Source organism: Asparagus officinalis, chromosome 10 (genome assembly GCF_001876935.1).
Source record: "Asparagus officinalis chromosome 10, Aspof.V1, whole genome shotgun sequence".
Classification (NCBI taxonomy): domain Eukaryota; kingdom Viridiplantae; phylum Streptophyta; class Magnoliopsida; order Asparagales; family Asparagaceae; genus Asparagus; species Asparagus officinalis.
The window spans coordinates 24,158,754-24,176,512 of record NC_033803.1 but is presented as its reverse complement, the minus strand read 5'-3'; the positions used below and the strand labels follow the sequence as shown (position 1 = coordinate 24,176,512).

The 17,759-nt window shown below is 42.8% G+C and overlaps 1 protein-coding gene across 1 annotated transcript; it reads right to left on the bottom strand.

Annotated features, from left to right (window-relative positions):
* Positions 16,749 to 17,531, bottom strand: LOC109825877. Its single transcript, XM_020392787.1, has one exon. It carries the CDS (start codon positions 17,507 to 17,509, stop codon positions 17,030 to 17,032), a length of 480 nt encoding a protein of 159 aa, XP_020248376.1. The 5' UTR covers positions 17,510 to 17,531; the 3' UTR covers positions 16,749 to 17,029.

The following is a 17,759-nucleotide window of genomic DNA, read 5'->3' as shown; positions in this document are numbered from 1 at the left end:
ACCTATTCTTATTAACACATTTAAATCTAACTAAATTTTATCAATATACAGACACACTATTACACATTTAAGGCGAAGATAACTACTATTTTAAATAGACTCGAGCCATGGTTTTATATTTACAAAGGCTGCAATAAGAAAGTAGATAAAGATGTTAGTAAAGAGTGCCTGAATGATAAATGCCACAGAAATACTATTTCATTATCTCTAGAATGATAAATGTAGATAAAGATGTTAGTAAAGAGTGTCTGAATGATAAATGTCAGTATCAAGGTTAAGTAATATATCTTTTTTTATGACATGAACATATTAAAACACAATATTAACTATCTCTAGAAATCGATAATAAAAACTACAGGTACGTAGTTAAGATTCTCATGGAAAATAGCACGGATAATGCAAGAGTATCACTATTTGATACAGCAGAAACTCTTATCGGATGCACAACAAAAAAATTCATTACAAAAAAAGAGGTAATTCCTAACTCTATTTAAGTAATAATTTATAAAATCAAAAAATTTCATATATATTAAAATAATAGTTTTTCTCATTGAAACAGAAAAATAATCAGAGTCCATATTTCTAGAAATTTGTGTTGAACATCGAAAAACGTTCAAATTCCTGGTGAAGTTAGATGAAACAATAAAAGATGAACAAGGCAAAGGAAATATAATAGCACACGAAATCTAACTCCAGCCTGATATTACAATCGATCAACGTAGATGATGAAGATGCTACTCTAGAATTGCCCATGAAAAAGATAAAAGTGGAGAAAGATTGATCTCGGTTCAATTAAAATATGAAACAAAAATAATAAATGATAATATTTTTTTGATCATTTTATATCATATCTTAATTTTTTAGTAGAATTTGTAATTTTTATAAGGGATTTTCATACAACATTATTAGTAGTTTTGTATGCTTATGTGATTTCTTTCATCACATAAAAGTACACTATAGTTACCATTATTATTTAGTTTTTATCTTTTTTATTACTGCTTTTGGATAATTATATGTGTATTTCCCTGTCTTTTCTGTAACTGGTATGTTTTGTTCTTCAAATTTTATTGTAAATTTTTGTATGAGATTGCTCTAATCTTACTGCTTTTGGATGACTACTCTCTAATTGTAAAGTTCTACGATGGGCAATTGTTTAAAGTCTTCATGTTTCTTTTGAGTTTGTTCTAAATTTGTTTATAGGTTTTCTCTAATCTTACTGCTTTTGGAAAATTACTCTCTGACTACAATGTTCTGCAATGCGCACATGATTAAAATCTTCATATTTCTTTAAGGTTCATTATAAATTTCTTTATAGATTTGCTCAAATCCTATCGCTTTTCAATAATGCATATTATTGTATAGGTTGATTTTTATTATCTCATGTAAAAAGAGGTATCTCGGAATCATTCCTTAAAATTTATTTTTATATATTATTATGGTGTAGTAAAATTGTTTATTACAAAACATGAGCTTATAATTATAGGCGTCAAAAATTACCTATAGGTTCCCGCACACGGCTCGAGACAGAGAGAAGATGATGAAAGTTGCCATTCGGGTCACAGAAGCTCATGTAACGACGACAAACGCACGAAGTGAGTCGATGAACCATACGAAGCAATGGAACTTCGGAATAATGGAAACACGAACAGATCGAGAGCCTCGCGTCGCTTACGAAAGGCGAAGTACCCTTCTTACTCCATTTATTCCACATGTGATTCAACTATGGGAGCTTATAGATATACTCATTAGATTTCCAACTCATCTTGAATCGCATGATTCCGAGTTCGGATGATGAAAATACAGCGGAAACAGACAGAATAGACAAAACTCTCCAAGCCAAACCTTGGCGAGACACCAAGAGGTGTCTCGGCCAAGGCTTGGCCGAGACATTGGCCGAGACACCAATGGGTATCTCGGCCAAGTCTTGGCCGAGACACCTCTTGGTGTCTCGGCCCAAGCATGGCCTAGACACCCACGGGTGTCCGTAGACCCGAAAAGCTATTTTTGACAGTTTAGAGCGGTTTTTCAATCGTTAACCATCTGGATTTGTTCCAACTGATCTGATAATGTGGTTAAGTGGTTTCAACTGAAGATAAGAGGGAATCAACCGTTCTTATCCGAAAGTAGAGGTCCTGAAGCTAATAAATATAGCCCCAGGGCCTTTATTTTTTAGGATTTGGAATTCTCAAGCGTTAGCGAAGCCCTGCCGGACTAAAGACTGAAGGTGCACGAATTTCAAAATAGAGGAGGAGATTGATCGAGTTCTTCAGCGTAGGAAAGAAGAGTTCGTTAGATCTGCAGTTCCCGTGTTCGTTCCTTAAGATTACCCCGTTGCGGTGATCTTATGAAGAGCAATTATCACGCTGTTGCCGAGATAAGTGCTTTGGCTTCTTGATTCCTTCGTGAATTGACGAAACCTCAGATCAGATCTGATCATCTGGTGGTCCACGGATATTAACGTCCCCGTCACCGGCCAAGAACGCACACAAGCAAGAGACGATAAATGAATATTGTGTTTATTTTCAAGAGAGTTATAATTTTTTTACTTTTGTTATTTGAATTCATTGTAAATGACTAAAGTTATAATGAAATCAATCACGAAGGCAACTTTTGAAGGAAACAAGCTGGCGACCACAGTGGGAGCCAACAACCTCGCTGCTGAGGCTGTCGTGATTTAACCGGCAATTAAGATCCGGGTGAACGAAGAGGTCGAATATGAATTCGACCAGCAGAAGTTTAAAGAGTATCTCTCTTCCTCCTCCTCCAGATCCGCCTCTCCTCCCAAGCACAAGAAGGCCTCCTCTTTTGGGAAAACTCACTAGACTTCAGGCTCGAAGATCCAAGATCCCCTCGCCACCGCTGCACTTACACCTCGCGACGCCCCTCCAGTGTCCAACGAGGTCGAAGCTGTAGATCTGGGCCTCCCCTCCGCCGAAAAGATAACTGCTGAAGGCGCACCAACATTGTCAAAGAGGGCGCGCCAAAGACGGCGTCAACGCCTTGCACGTCAAATGGCCAAGGCTTTGGAGCCAATGGACAGGATCTGCTATGATGTGGATCTGAAATCTAGACAATCCCGAGAACAACAACGGCGAGCAAACAACCCCTCCTCCAAAGTAGAGAAGAATGAATGGGTCTACATCAAAAGGACTCGCTCTACCATTGAAGAGCGAATCCAGAAGCACCACACATTGCTCGCGCATGCCATAGTCCTTTTGCAAAAAGCAAAAGAGATACAGAAGGAAGAGGCGATTAAAAAATCACCTAAGCACAAACGAGTGTGGGTGCCGAAGGCAAGTCAGCACCTATGGTAAAAGTGGACGAGGTTACCGTTCGACCTTCGTCAACTTCAGATCCCCTTTCCACTGTCCCCGTACCTCCGATGGAACCATATGGTTGCGTGGATCTCACAAAATTCAGAGTTACTCTGAAAGACCGCCTTGGTCCTCTCCCTGAAGATTGAGATAAAACACTTGTGAAGGAGCGATTGGGGCCATTGAAAGGTTCCCAAATGACAATTTAGGCTAGGGATCATACTAATCCCCCCAATAACAACAAAGGAAAAGCCCCTATGACCGACCGCATCGGATTGCGAGTCGAAGTTCAAGAGCCCGTTAGAGTTTCATGCTCACGAAGGTATAAATCTAAACGAATGACTCATGGAGATGCTAATGAAGCATCGTATCCTTAGAGGGAAACATGTTCGTCAGATGATGATGTTATACCTAGGAAGTCATGCCAACAAATGATGGGTTACTCCGGTCATCAGACCAATGAGTTGTACTATCGGGCTGGGGGTACGAATAAGTCCCAAAAAAGAAATACCCGAGACATGAACTCGCACTGTCAGTGTGCCAAGATAATCAAGGCGGTGTTGTCAGAATGCTACTGTACTAAGGCCCTACAAAGGGTTTCAGTGTTTGAAAGAATCTCCATCGGAACATTTGAGGTTAAGCCGAGGAGTTTCCGCAGAAGAAGGCCAGTTGTCTTGGGTGACAAGTTCCCTCGGGTAACTATCAACATGGCCGACAAAGGCAGATCCTTGCAACGCTTCAGTCCTGAACCTTTTGCAGAAGTATCTCAGCGTATGACTTGGCTGCCATCCGGAACTGTCAGACCTAGACCCAAGAAGGTCACGATCCTCGGACGATGAAACCTCAGATGCTTGCTCGACATTGGCTTCTGATGATACGGCATCCAGTGCAGGACAATCTTACGAATCGTTCATGATCAGCGCCGAGCAAATGGCTAAGATTCTTGAGGATGCTTTGACCAAGCAGAAAGATAATTTTAAATTTGAAATGGAAATAGCTATGCAGGAAATGAGAGATATGCACAGCCAACAAATTGCGATGCTAAAGAATCAGCATTGAGAGTCCAGCCGTCGTAATAATCCTAATCAGGTTGACAGTGATCGGAAAATGGACGACAACGCCAATATAGAAACCCCTCCTGTTGATAACAATGCTGGGGGTAGACCCTCAGATGACAACAATACAAAGGAGGACCATCTCACTTCTCCCCGCAGTCGTTCAAAGAAAGATATCAACGCGTTGACGAGTGCTCAAGAAGTAAAGAAGTCTGGGATACCCTGTCCTTATCCAAGAGATTGGGAATCAATCCCCTATCCAGCGAACTTCAATTTGATTAACTTCACACCGTTCGACGGAAAGGATTCCCCCACTTAGCATTTGATATATTTCAAATATCATTTGGGGATAATCTCCAGCAATGAACCTTTAATGATGCGGTCGTTCGTGGGAACTCTTCGTGGAGCAGCCTTCGATTGGTATCGCCGCCTCAAGCCATGGAGTATCAACAGTAGGGACGACATGGAGGACGTGTTTCTCATTAATTTCTTTGATGACGATACCGAAGTTTCAATCGGAACGTTGTTCGATGAGAAACAGAAGGATGGAGAGTTTGTGGAGAACTTTGTTAAAGATTCCGGAACAAAGCAATAAATTGTCGAGATCCGGTCAGTGTAGACTTTATCCTCGAGACTTATGACAACAACCTTTTGCTAGATATCCTGGAAGCCATGGGAATGGCGTCATGCAAGACTTGGAAGGATTTGAAAGTGCGAGGAGAACGAGCCGAACGTTTCCTCAAAAGGAAGAAGGCCAAAAGAGGTCAAACGGCGGCTAATACCCCGAAGCAGAATTTTGTTCCTCGAGGTAAAGGGAAAGCCTAGGAAAATGCGGTAGACGCAAGTCAGACATTCGAATTACAACCACAGCAGCAACAATAACTACAAAAAGGGCCTCAACAGTCGCAATGGCAACAGAAGTCACAAAAGCCAAAGACTACCGAACCAAAATTCCTAAAAGTTTATTCTTTCAGGGAAGACGAGGTTCCCGGTCTCTTCAAACACCTTCTGGAGAATAACAAGATCAAGTTACCCCTAATCCAGGATCAGGAAGACTCCAAGAAGGTTAACGATCCAAAATATTACACATTTCACAGAGCGGTGCATCATCCTACCAAAGCATGTTACGCCCTCAAGGATAAGATCCAAGCATTGATCGATGTTGGAGTTCTTACGGTGAATTCGTCCAAGGAGAAGAAAGTGGGTAATAATGTCGTGTCAATCAGCTTTGGATCTGTTCCTTTAGACTGGTTCCAACACGAACCTATGATAAATGTATCGATGAAGACCGTCAACAACGATCATCATGGACAACGCCAAAAAGGACTTGTGCCACACATATCCGCAAATGGCGAGATTCTCTCGGTCCATCTTGATCTGATAGAAGATGAACAATGGGCTGGGTCATCATCTAAGAAAAAAGCAAAAGGGAAAGGAAAGTCTTGTTATGGAGTTGCAGCTATTCTAGAAGAAAATGACGAAGAAATTTCTACTTTCCTGCTCTCCGACGATGAGCAAGAGGTCTTTGCTACCAGGAGTGGAAATGAATACCATTTCAAATATTTGAGTGCCTCTGACCAATTAGCCAAATAAGGGGTAACCAAAACCATCCCCTCTAAGACATTAGCAGAAATAGGGATAGTCACAACTCCTCCGGTACCTATTGAAAAGACTTAGCCAAAGCTAAAAGAGAAAGAACATTTGCATCAAGAGGTTCAGAACCCGAAGCAGTCTCGATTCAATCAACTGATTAGAAGGGACAAACTGGGGAGCTCGAATACTCCATAATGTTTCGATATTATGATGCAGTTAGCCAATATACCGGCTAGAATAACTCTATATTAGCTACTACGTCTTTCAAAGGACACGAGAGAAGCATTGCAAGAAGCCTTGGCAAATACTGATGTTTTCCTGACCCAGATCAAACCGTCCCCCGAAGAGCCAGAGCCTTCAGTGCACCATTGCAACCTCACGGCGCACCACTTTCCCTGCATTTCTTTCACCAAGGAGGACATGCAGAAAAAAAATTCAAAGCATGATCGGCCCTTGTATTTCATCGGGCACATTGGCTCCAGCGTTGTCAACTGGATCCAAGTTGACCCGGGTTCCGCTGTTAGCATCATGCCACTCCGATTGATGTATAATCTTAGAATACCGGCCAGTAAGCTGGCCACCACGGGCACTACGATCTATGGATTCAACACCAGTGGGTCTAGACCTTTGGATAAAATCTTGGTAAAGTTCCAGGTTAGAAATTTGAAGTCGGAAATCACATGCTATGTGATCGACGCAGAGACTTCTTATAACTTACTGTTGGGTCGACCCTGGATCCACGGTAACGTTATAGTCCCTTCTACCCTCCATCAGTATCTTAAATATGTAGACACTAACAACGAGGTCAAGATGGTGGTCGCGGATAAGCAACCATTTAAGGGGTTAGAGAAATATTTTAATGACTTTCTTCTCTACGGTGCTGAATCCGATACTGAACCATCGGCCCAAGGCACGGACAACGGAGAAGAAGCTGATACCGAAGCTGGGTTTGATTACAATGGTGGTTTTGTACATAATAATATTGTACCCATTGTAATCAATCTCGACAATAGAGAATCATCGGATAGTAGTTGTAATTAGCAACTTGCTGAAGAAGTAGCAATTAATGATGATTTAGAGTACTCGTTGTGTCCTGATAACATTATGAAAGGGTTATACGACGACCCTAGTTTGCATGTACCACTTCAATCGTCTTGCATGATGAAGAAGTATGTTCAGGTTTCATTCGGAACAACGCTTGTTATTCCTACAAAAGCAGGGGGTGAAAAGAAGTCATCTACGGTAAAGGGAAGGAATTTTCGATACCAGACCACTTTGTGGAAGAAGATGACGATGATGATAAGCCTGCCCCTCATCTATTCAGATATGACACAAAAGCACGTAATCTCATGGAGAGATACGGATACGGCTTCACACTCAAAGAGGGTCTTTGCTTAGGTCGAGGTCCACGAGTTCCACCTCGTATGGCCTATGTACCGAAAGGGAAACCCGATAACTATTATAGTCACAGAAGCCGCAATTGGCAGCAATCCGGAGGTGGTTGAAATCGTCATGGCCAACGCACCGACCAAGAATACTGGGGTTGGCCCCACTAAAAATAACAACACTAGGGGTAGACCCACCAGTAATGACAACACTGGGGGTGGCCGTATGATTCCTCTCGAAACTCATCCAAAACAGGATGTTCCACCTCGTATGGCCTATGTACCGAAAGGGAAACCCGATAACTATTATAGTCACAGAAGAGGTTTAGGTTATGTTTCCTCTTCCGAGGACGAGTATTGTTGGCAGGTCATTGATCAAATTGCTAATAAGGAAAAAGACGGATATTCTTCTGATTCTTCAGCCTGCGACTCCGACTCTAGTTTAAGAGAAATGTTCAAAAGGTTAATGTCGAACATGGCTACAGTCGATCTTGCCACAATAGAGGAAAACGATCAAATGCCAACTTGGGAAGATAATACGAAGCCAATATTCGTTAGCGATAGTCTCCTACCAAATGAGAAAGAGGAGTTAATTGCCCTCATTAGGGAGTACATCGATGTTTTTGCTTGGAACTATGAGGATATGCTAGGGCTCGATCCAAACGTGGTAATGCATCGCCTCAATATTAAGCTGGATGTTAAACCTATTAAGCAGTAACAAAGACGGTTTCTCCCACAAATGATGGAGGCAATCGATTCCAAAGTTAAAAAGCTTATCAACTCGGGTTTTATCAGGGAAGAGCAACATCCTGAATGGCTTGCCAATATTGTCCCAGTCCTTAAGAAGAACGGGAAAATCAGGATTTGTATCAACTTTAGAGACCTGAACACTGCACGTCCGAAAGACGATTTCCCTCTTCCCATCATGGATGTTATCATTGACAATATGTGCGGATTCGAAAGAATGTCTTTCATGGATGGATTTTCCAGTTATAATCAGATAAAAATGCATCCAGATGATGAAAAGCATACCGTATTTAGAACACCCCTTGATGTTTTCTATTATAAAGTTATGCCCTTCGGCTTAAAGAACGCATGTGCTACATATCAGAGAGCCATGTCAAAGATTTTCCAGGAGCATCTCTGGAAGACTGTCGAATGTTATGTAGACGATCTAGTCCTGAAAAGTCATGATAAGAATGATCACATCAAGGACTTGAAGACGATGTTCGACCTGATGCGGACTCAACAATTGAAGATGAATCCTACCAAATCTTTTCTCGGAATGTCCAGCGGCAAATTCCTTGGATTCGTCGTCACGACTAAGAGTATTCACATTGACCCTAATAAAGTAAAGGCGATTAACGAGCTGCAACCCTCGAGAAATATTAAAGAGCTCAGAGGATTACAAGGACGCTTAGCCTACATCCGTCGGTTCATTTCGAACCTTTCGGGAAAATATCAACCATTCTCCCGGCTCACAAAGAAGGGTGTATCATTTGTATGAGATGACACTTGTCAAAAAGCATTCAAAGATATCAAAGAATATCTCTCGAAACCCCCTGTGCTCGTCGCACCGAAATCGGGCAAACCGTTCTTGATTTATGTCAAGGCGACGAGCCATTCGTTAAGTGCATTACTTGCACAAGATGACGATAACAGTCACGAACAAGTAGTATATTATTTGAGCTAAACCATTGTGGGCACCGAATCTCGATATCCGATGATTGAGAGGGAGTGTCTCGCCTTAGTATTCGTAATTCAAAAGATACGACATTACTTGGTTGGACAGACTATTTATGTCATTTCCAATGTTAACCCAGTCCGAGTATTCATGACGCAACCCGCTTTCATGAACTAGCAACTAGCGAAATGGGCCCTGCTTCTATCCCAATATGACCTATACTTTAAGCAACAAAAGTCGGTTAAGGGACAAGCTATTTGCGATCTCCTGGCAGCTAACCCAACTATGAATACCACCCAAGTATATGATGATCTGCCAGATGAAACCCACGAAGCCAACATGACTTCCCATCATCAGGTGTGGCGTTTGTACTTCGATGGTGCCTTTCGAGCAACTAATGTAGCAAGTGCTCCTGGATGTTCTAAGATTTCCTCCGGAGTTGGAATTGTCTTAGTTTCCTCAGGAAAACATGTGATGCCTCGAACTTACTCGCTGATCGATCCATGCTCGAATAACGTAGCCGAGTATAATGCGCTACTTATTGGACTCAGCTTTGCTAAAGAGCTAGGGGTCGAGTACCTCGAAGCTTTTGGTGACTCTCAACTAATAGTTAAACAAGTTCAAGGAGAGTATGAGGTCAGAAATCAAGATTTGATACCATAGCATAGAGTGGCCGTTGAGATGGCGGAATCATTCGAAAGATTCTTTATCGAATACATTCTGCGCTTACAGAATGCCTACGCGGATGCGTTAGCAGCAGTAGCAGTATCTCTGGCACAGCCTCCCGAAACGGAACAATTCTTTACGGTGAGAACTCACCAACTCTTCGTACCAATCTACGATGTAGACAACGGAGGAGATGATCTTAAAGAAGTGTACTTAACTCAAGTTGAGTTCGAACCTAGAGATTGGCGTTTTCCTATCATAGACTACGTCCTGCACGGAATCTTACCAGAAGATGTGAAGGAAAGAGACTCAATCCGATGAAGCGCACCGAGATTCTACTATAACACGGAGAGTCGAATGCTATATTATTGGGGGTATGATGATTTACTGTTACGTTGCTTATCCACTAAAGAGGCAGAAGAAGTCCTTAGAGAGACGCACGAAGGGGTTTGTGGTGCACACCAGCCTGCCCCCAAACTCTATGACCGCATCAGAAGAATGAGATATTTCTAGCCCACCATGATCAAAGATGCAGTCGCATATGCTCGAAAGTGTCACACATGTCAAGTACACGCGAATTATATGCACCAACCCCCGGAGCATCTACATTCTTCAGCTACATCATGGCCTTTTGAGACTTGGGGAATGGACGTTGTTGGTCCTATAAATCCTCAGTCAGTTAAAGACGATCGATTTATTCTGGCAATTACCGGCTACTTCTCCAAATAGGCTGAAGCGATTCCGCTCAAAGAAGTGAAAACAAACAATGTTGTGACGTTCATCAAGCACCACATTATCTACCGGTATGGTGTCCCAAGGCAAATCATACATGACAACGGTCCTCAGTTTGTCAGTAACACCTTCATCAAATTTTGTGAGAAATTCAAGATTCAAGACGTCTCTGTTTGTGGGAAATTTGCAAATAAGAAAATAATGAAAGAACTGTATTTGATTTTTATTCTTTCTAATTGAACCCTTCTGGATGAAAAACAAAAAGACGGGGAGTCAGTCGATAATTTTGTCAAGCGCTTCCGTAACAGGGCAATGAATTGCAGAGATCCTGTTACAGAGGAGTTCATTCTGTAAACATGCCACAATAATCTCTCTATCGATGTCCTGGAAGCTCTGGGGGTCGTACCATCCAAAACTTGGAAAGATTTGAAAATGCGCGGTGAACAAGCTGAACACTTTCTTAAAAGAAAGAAAGCTGAGAGAAGCCAACCGACGACATCTACAATCACTGGGAACGCGACTCCCGATCCGAGGTTTCAAAAGGAGTATTCTTTCGAAGATGATGAAGCTCCAGCCATCTTAAAATACCTCATCGCCAATGATAAAATTGAGCTACCACCTATTAAAGATCAGGAGGGAGCTAAGAGAATTACGGATCCAAACTACTGTGCGTACCACAGAAGGGTTCTTCATCCCACTGAGATTTGCTTCGGACTCAAAAATAAAATCCAAGCATTAATTGAATCCGGTGTCATAACGGCGAAACAAGCCAAGTAAAAACGACTCTAACTCCATTGGGTGCACAAGTATAAACTGTTTCCCCTCACTCCAAAGAGTATACGAGTATAAACTGCTCCTCGATACTCCAAAAGGTATATGAGTCTAAACTATTTCCTTTCCTTAACGGGAAGTTCCTGGAGAATCCTAAAGAAGGTCTTATTCAGGCCATTTGTGACAATTGAAGCATCTCAATAACGCTCTATCAACTGCAGGTCATGATCTCCACTGAGTGTGTCGAATATCATTACACTGCTCATCAGCACCTCTACTGGTTGCTAATATAATATTAGTCATGTTGTTGTCGCAGCCATCAAGATCAATCATCTCACATAAGAAGCTGCATTCGTGTTTGTAGCTGTTGAAGCGGCGTAGGTGATTGAATCGGTGTAGTGTCTTGATGGTGGTACGCGGGGAGGACTTCCACGTCTTGGTTTGAAGAGATCGTTGATTTGTAATCCCTTTCTGTCAGAGTATTGCTAAAGACTGTCGTTTTGTAATCTTTGCTTTAACTCTTTGACATGTGAAAATCTTCGAATTGTAGCCTTCTGGAAGTCGTCAGATTGTAACTTCCATCATCAGTGTTCGATGGAGACTCAGCTATCTATTGTGATTTTTAGACAGCCTACAGAACCCCCTCCAAAGTTTTCGAAAGTTTGCGGTTGACTGGGACGAATTTTTGGAATACTTTGGATCCCAAAACTTTGCTGATTAAATGTATTCCATCGTAGACTGAGTAGAGCATCTCGGGGTTTTAGGCAAATTTTGTCGACATCCTCCTTCTTGTTTGATTCGTCAACAATGGCTTAGACTTCAGCTTGTATGAACAGACTTTCATCCCCAGCTTAGTCAGGGAGACAGCTTCGGAAGAATCTTCTTGATCAGTTCGTCTGAGGTAAAATGATCTCGGCCGTCTGATTATTACTTGGGATATCTACCCCTTTTGAAGGAGTTATTTATGTGGTAGGCTGAGTTTAGTCATCAGAACGCACGTCTAAATCATGCGTTTGACTGTTTGATCATGAGGGTGCGTTTGGGAGTTGAAACCCCCCCCCCCTTCATTTGAAAACGCGAGAATCACGTTTTAGGTGAGATTTTACCTAAAATCTCGTTTCGATTTGACAGCTACAGCTGTTTATAAATGGACCACTGAGGTCAAATCAAAAAGTCATTCGACTTTTCCCTTTCTTACTTGATTTCTAAACAGGGCTACTGTTCATCTTCTCCAGCGCTTCAACGGAGGAAAATATCCATTCCTAAATACTTCGCCCATCTTCGTCTTCTTCGCCACAATTGCCATGGGACCTAAGAAGAAAATGGCGTCCAAATCGAAGATCGCCGAAGCTCAGGGTGCTTCTTCGGCTAGAACCTCTGGGGACGATCAAATCCCTGCGCCTTCGTCGCTGGTTTCTTCAACTAACGGTAAGATTGAGCCATTGGGGGTGGGTTCAGCGGATCTCCCTAACCCTTGATTGATGATCTGTATTCTACTCTTAAACCAGCGAGATAATCCTCAGTGTTCAAGAAAACGAATGGGGAGCTCCATCGTTCATAAAATTTCAACGCAGGTTTAGATCCTGCGTTTAAAATCTTGGAGGTAGGTTGAGACCCCGCGTTCAAGACTCCGAACGCAGGTCTAAATCTTACGTTCAAGATTTTAGATGTGGATTGAGGCCCTGCGTTTGCTAATCCGAACATAGGTCTAAACCTTGCGTTCGAAATTTCAAATGCGGGTTGAGACCCTGTGTATTCTTGAGTTAGACTTCTTATGACTAATTTTTCTATTTGCAGTATGCTACTCCAAAGAGCCTCTTTCTTTCAACCACTACTTCGGTCATGCGGGAGGTGCGGAGAAGAATACAATCTTCAGCTTCGCCTTTGAATATCCAGTGTTTCAGAACACCCACAAAGAACGGTCGAAGCTCATCACTCAAGCCTTTCCTGAGACTCTCAGGTCTTTGGTTACAAATGCCAAATTCGAAACCGCAGAGCGTGAGATTTTAAAGAAGCCGTCCTTCCTATTCGGGGATTCTGTAAAAATGGACCCCAAGCGGATGTCCGAGGGGAATTACAAATGGCTGAAGGTAGTCAACAACCGTCGTCTTTTCCTTCCCAACTTGGAGCGGATGTGGCCAATTTCTTATTATCAGTGCGCTTCTATTCCGCGGTCGATGAATTGGGAACTTGTTCAAGACCAAGGCGGTGTTGCTACGGGGCACATCACTCATCGGGGTACTCATCCCGCTGGTTTCAATAATTTCATGGCTTTGAAGCCAGGTTTATTCCAAAAAGAGCACCCTGTCGGAGAGTCTGCTAAGTTAGCGGAGGTGTTTATCAGAACATTTATTTCTGTCAAAGGAGAGTTCCCTGCTCGGGATTTCAGGGCCCCTACTTGGGTTCACTCCAGTGATGCGGACTGGTGGGCCCGGATGATAAATTTCGTCTTGGAGGAACTAGAAGAACCCTTGAGAATTTCGGATTTGAGAGTTCCTATAACAGCCACTCGATACGGTATTCCTCCGAATTACAGCGGACTCTTCGCTATGCTGGAATTCTACAACCCTCACACCGGCACCTTTTTCACTCCAGTTGGTGAGCTGGGCTTCGCTCTCCACGAAATGTTTGAGATTTCTGGACTGTCTTTTGGAGAATTGCCTTATGAGGACTTTGTTCCCAGAAGCAGGGAATTAGAGATCCTGAAAAATGGTGCTCCCGAAATCTACGACACTTACTGGGAATTGATGTGCCATTTCCAGATATGTGCGCAAATTACTGGGAAAAGAGCAAGCGGCGTGAAATAAGGACAATGGGCGGAATATCTTTTCCACAATCTGTGGGACAAAGAAGCTGAGGTGACTCACTTAGCGGCCAGTACCCTTAAGGAGATCACGGAACGTATCAATGACGCAACTTCTCATTATACTTGCGAGGTAGAGGAGGATGTCTTCCCGGCGTTTACCACGTTTGAAAGCTTCCAGTATCAGGCAGAAGTCCCAATCTCCGACATGGCTTTGTTTGCTGGTTTTCTGACTCTTTGGTTGAAGCGTTGCGTGGTACCCACAAGGCCAGTGGATGCTATTACAGTAGAAGTTTTATACCCTGCTGTTCTACTGGCTTATGGACGACCTTTGAATCTTCTTTCAGCCATGGTGTGCTGTTTACAAAGTGGCTTGCGGGAACTATCTTCTGAGTTCATTGCCGTCAAGAAAGTGGATTCTGACGGGACGACCGTCATTCAAACCCCAACCCCTCGGGTGCCGATGCCGTATATTTACTTGGTATCTTGGTTTGTGCTGCACTGCCCTCCAATAATGACGACTCCTGAATCAAATGACACCTCAACCCCTCTTGTTCAGCAATTAGAAACTTCTGACTGGGCTGGTTGGTACCAAGTTAAATGAGACGGGATTATAATTACGAGATTGCTTGCAAGTTTCCCGCTTTCGAGGGCGGCGCGTATGCAGAACTTCATCAAGACACTCCGGGACCGAATTCTTTCACCATGCTTAGCAGGGGTGCCTTTTGGTGGCTCATAAACATTCGTCCGGGCTATCTTATTTTCCACAAGGGAGAAAATGCTTTATTGAACCATATCAGCCTTATCGTTTTTCTCGGCAATTTGGCTATGATCAGCTCTATGTTGGGAACCCAAACCCTACTCTTGCATACACAGGTAATGTGTATGAAGGAGCAAGAGCTTGGTACTACTCAGTAGCTGGTTGTACCGGAGCAAAATTCCGACTACCACATAAGACGCCCAATGCTCGTACTTCTTTTTAAATACTATAACTTGACACGGTTGTGCACTTGCAACCTTTTTGGTACATGTTTATACCGCATCAGTAACTTGATGTATGCAATGGTATGTACAAGACCAGATTTATCACAGGCCTGAGCATGGTGTCTAGGTACATGCATGACCCCTAGAAGGGTCATTGGGAGACCGTGAAGTGGATCCTACGGTATATCAAAGGTACCGTAGATGTTGGTTTGGTGTTTGAGAAGAATGAGAGAAATAGGAAGGATTGTGTTGGATATGTGGATTCGGATTATGCTGTGGATATTGATAAGTGTCGGTCTACTACTGGATATGTGTTTACACTAGCAGGAGCACCAGTGTGTTGGATATGTACACTTCAGTATACAGTAGCTCTTTCCACTATGGAGGCAAAGTATATGGCATTGACTGAAGCTGTGAAGGAAGCTTTGTGGTTGCAAGGGTTATTGGATGATTTAGGGACTGCACAGGATACCATCAGGGTAAAATGTGATAGCATGTCAGCTATTTATTTGGCAAAGAACCAGATTTATCATGTCCGAACAAAACACATTGATGTCAGGTTCCATTTTGTGCGAGATGTCTTGGATGATGGAGACAGTAAACTAGAGAAGATCCACACAAAGGATAATTCGACAAATATGTTAACCAAAATCGTCACAGGGGTAAATTTTGGTCATTGTTTGGCATTGTTAAACATTCTTCGTTGTTGAGGGCATGTGGAGGCCATTTGGGTGAACTACGTGAGGCTTGATTCCTTAGGCAAGAGGATACGTAGGCAGTCAGTTTGATGAGTTGATACTGACACGGTGGAGATTGGTAGAGTTCTCATTTGGGTTCCCGACTTGTTATGAATTGAGTCTGTTATTGTGGATTGAGTCCACTTCGTATTGGACGCAACAAGTGGGATGGTTGGTATCAAGGTCGGCTCAGCTTTAGGAAAACTTCGTCGAGGTGGAGAATTATTAAAACTGTGGCGAAAATCAGCAAATTTGAATTGAGGAATTAAGTAGCTTCAGTTTGGTTGCGGGTCAGTCGACCGAACGACATAGGCCGGTCGATCGATTTCGTGCACAACATAGGGTCTGAAACCTTGTTTCGGTCGATCGACCGGTCAACCTTGTGCGGTTGATTGATACAGGGCTGATTACAGTGCTGATTTTCGTTGTTCTGGTCGATCGACCGCGGGAACATGCCCGGTCGATCGGAATCGGGTAAATGGGCCGATTTGTTTTCTTGGGCAGATTTGGATTGGGTGTTTATATAAATAGGAACACGATGTTTCTAGGGTTTATGGGGGAGATTTTGAATAGATAATTGAGATAGTTTTGAGCACTTTTGAGGGAGAATTTGTGAGGGACTTGAGAGGGAGATTTTGAATAGATAATTGAGATAGTTTTGAGCACTTTTGAGGGAGAATTTGTGAGGGACTTGAGAGTGGTTGGTTTAGGATTGAGATAGTTTTGAGCACTTTTGAGGGAGAATTTGTGAGGGACTTGAGAGTGGTTGGTTTAGGGTTACATTTGTTAGATTATTTGGTGTCTTGCTTGTGTGGTGCTTGTTTTAGTTGTTGGTTTGTTCTCTTATTTTGTTTGTGGTTTCGATTCCGCTACGTACAACAGCGACATCAGTCGACTGGTTGCCTTGTGTTGGTCGACTTACCAGAGCATGATTTACAACTTTGTTTCCTACAATCGTGTCAGTCGATTGATGATTGGATTTTCTGCTACTTGTTGATTTTTGATTCCAGGTTTCGCTCTACACATCCAGGACCAACAATGGATGTACTTTTTCCCTTACTTTCTACCGTATTTTAAAAGAAAAGAACCAAACAGCCCCTAACCGAGACTCTTTCTTGATTCATTTCATTTCATCTCCTTCCAGTACAATTTCCATGCATGATGAGCAATGAAGCAACATTTGATTCCATTGGGAGGACAACAGAGCACGTAAATGTATATGTACAAAGCACAAATCTGGGAACAAGAATACCTAAACTTCAGAGATGCGCGAGCGCATTGAGCCTTACGCAGTCTACCCCTCCTTCACCACCGTTCGGCATTTCTTGGGAACCGCTCCGAGATGGTCTTCCTCACGGCAGAGCTCAAGTCAAACTCCAGCAAGTCAACCCCAGCAGCTGAGTACTCTTCCGGTATAGTAGGGAGATTAACTCCATCACAATTCGTTGACTTTGAATCCTCAACGTTTAGCACTCTGTCGGAATTCTTACCACTCAATCTGAACAGTGACCTGATCAATCTCCCAACTTTAGACCTCTTCTTCTCCTTCTTAGGAGCTTGAGATATCTGGTTCAGATCTGGATCTGATAACCGTGGCAGGGAGAGGCATCTTGAGCTGGCGATCAGTGCGGAGTCAAGCTGACGTTTGAAGGAGATGAGCTCGAAGGAGTCGTAGAGAGCGCTGTCGCAGTCCCATATCCTTCGTTCTCGGAGCTTGTAGTCCATAGAGTAAGAAATCAAGAGAAGTGCTAATGAAGAATGTAAAGCACTGAGCTTGGGGTACATATATAGATCATGAAGGAAAGGAGAGCTTTAAATGGGAACCCAAGTGGGTGGCCGCGGGGTGAACGCGCTGGCTGGCAAGTTGCAACGCGATCAAAGGAAGAATCACATTAATGAATTAAGTTAGGTCAGGGATGTATATTTTGTGTGTATAGCGTGCATCTAATGTTGCACATATTTTATATCTGACAGATTGAATAAGTGAGACAACGGAAAGGGAGCTTCTGGCACGTTGTAGTCATCAGTTTGTGGA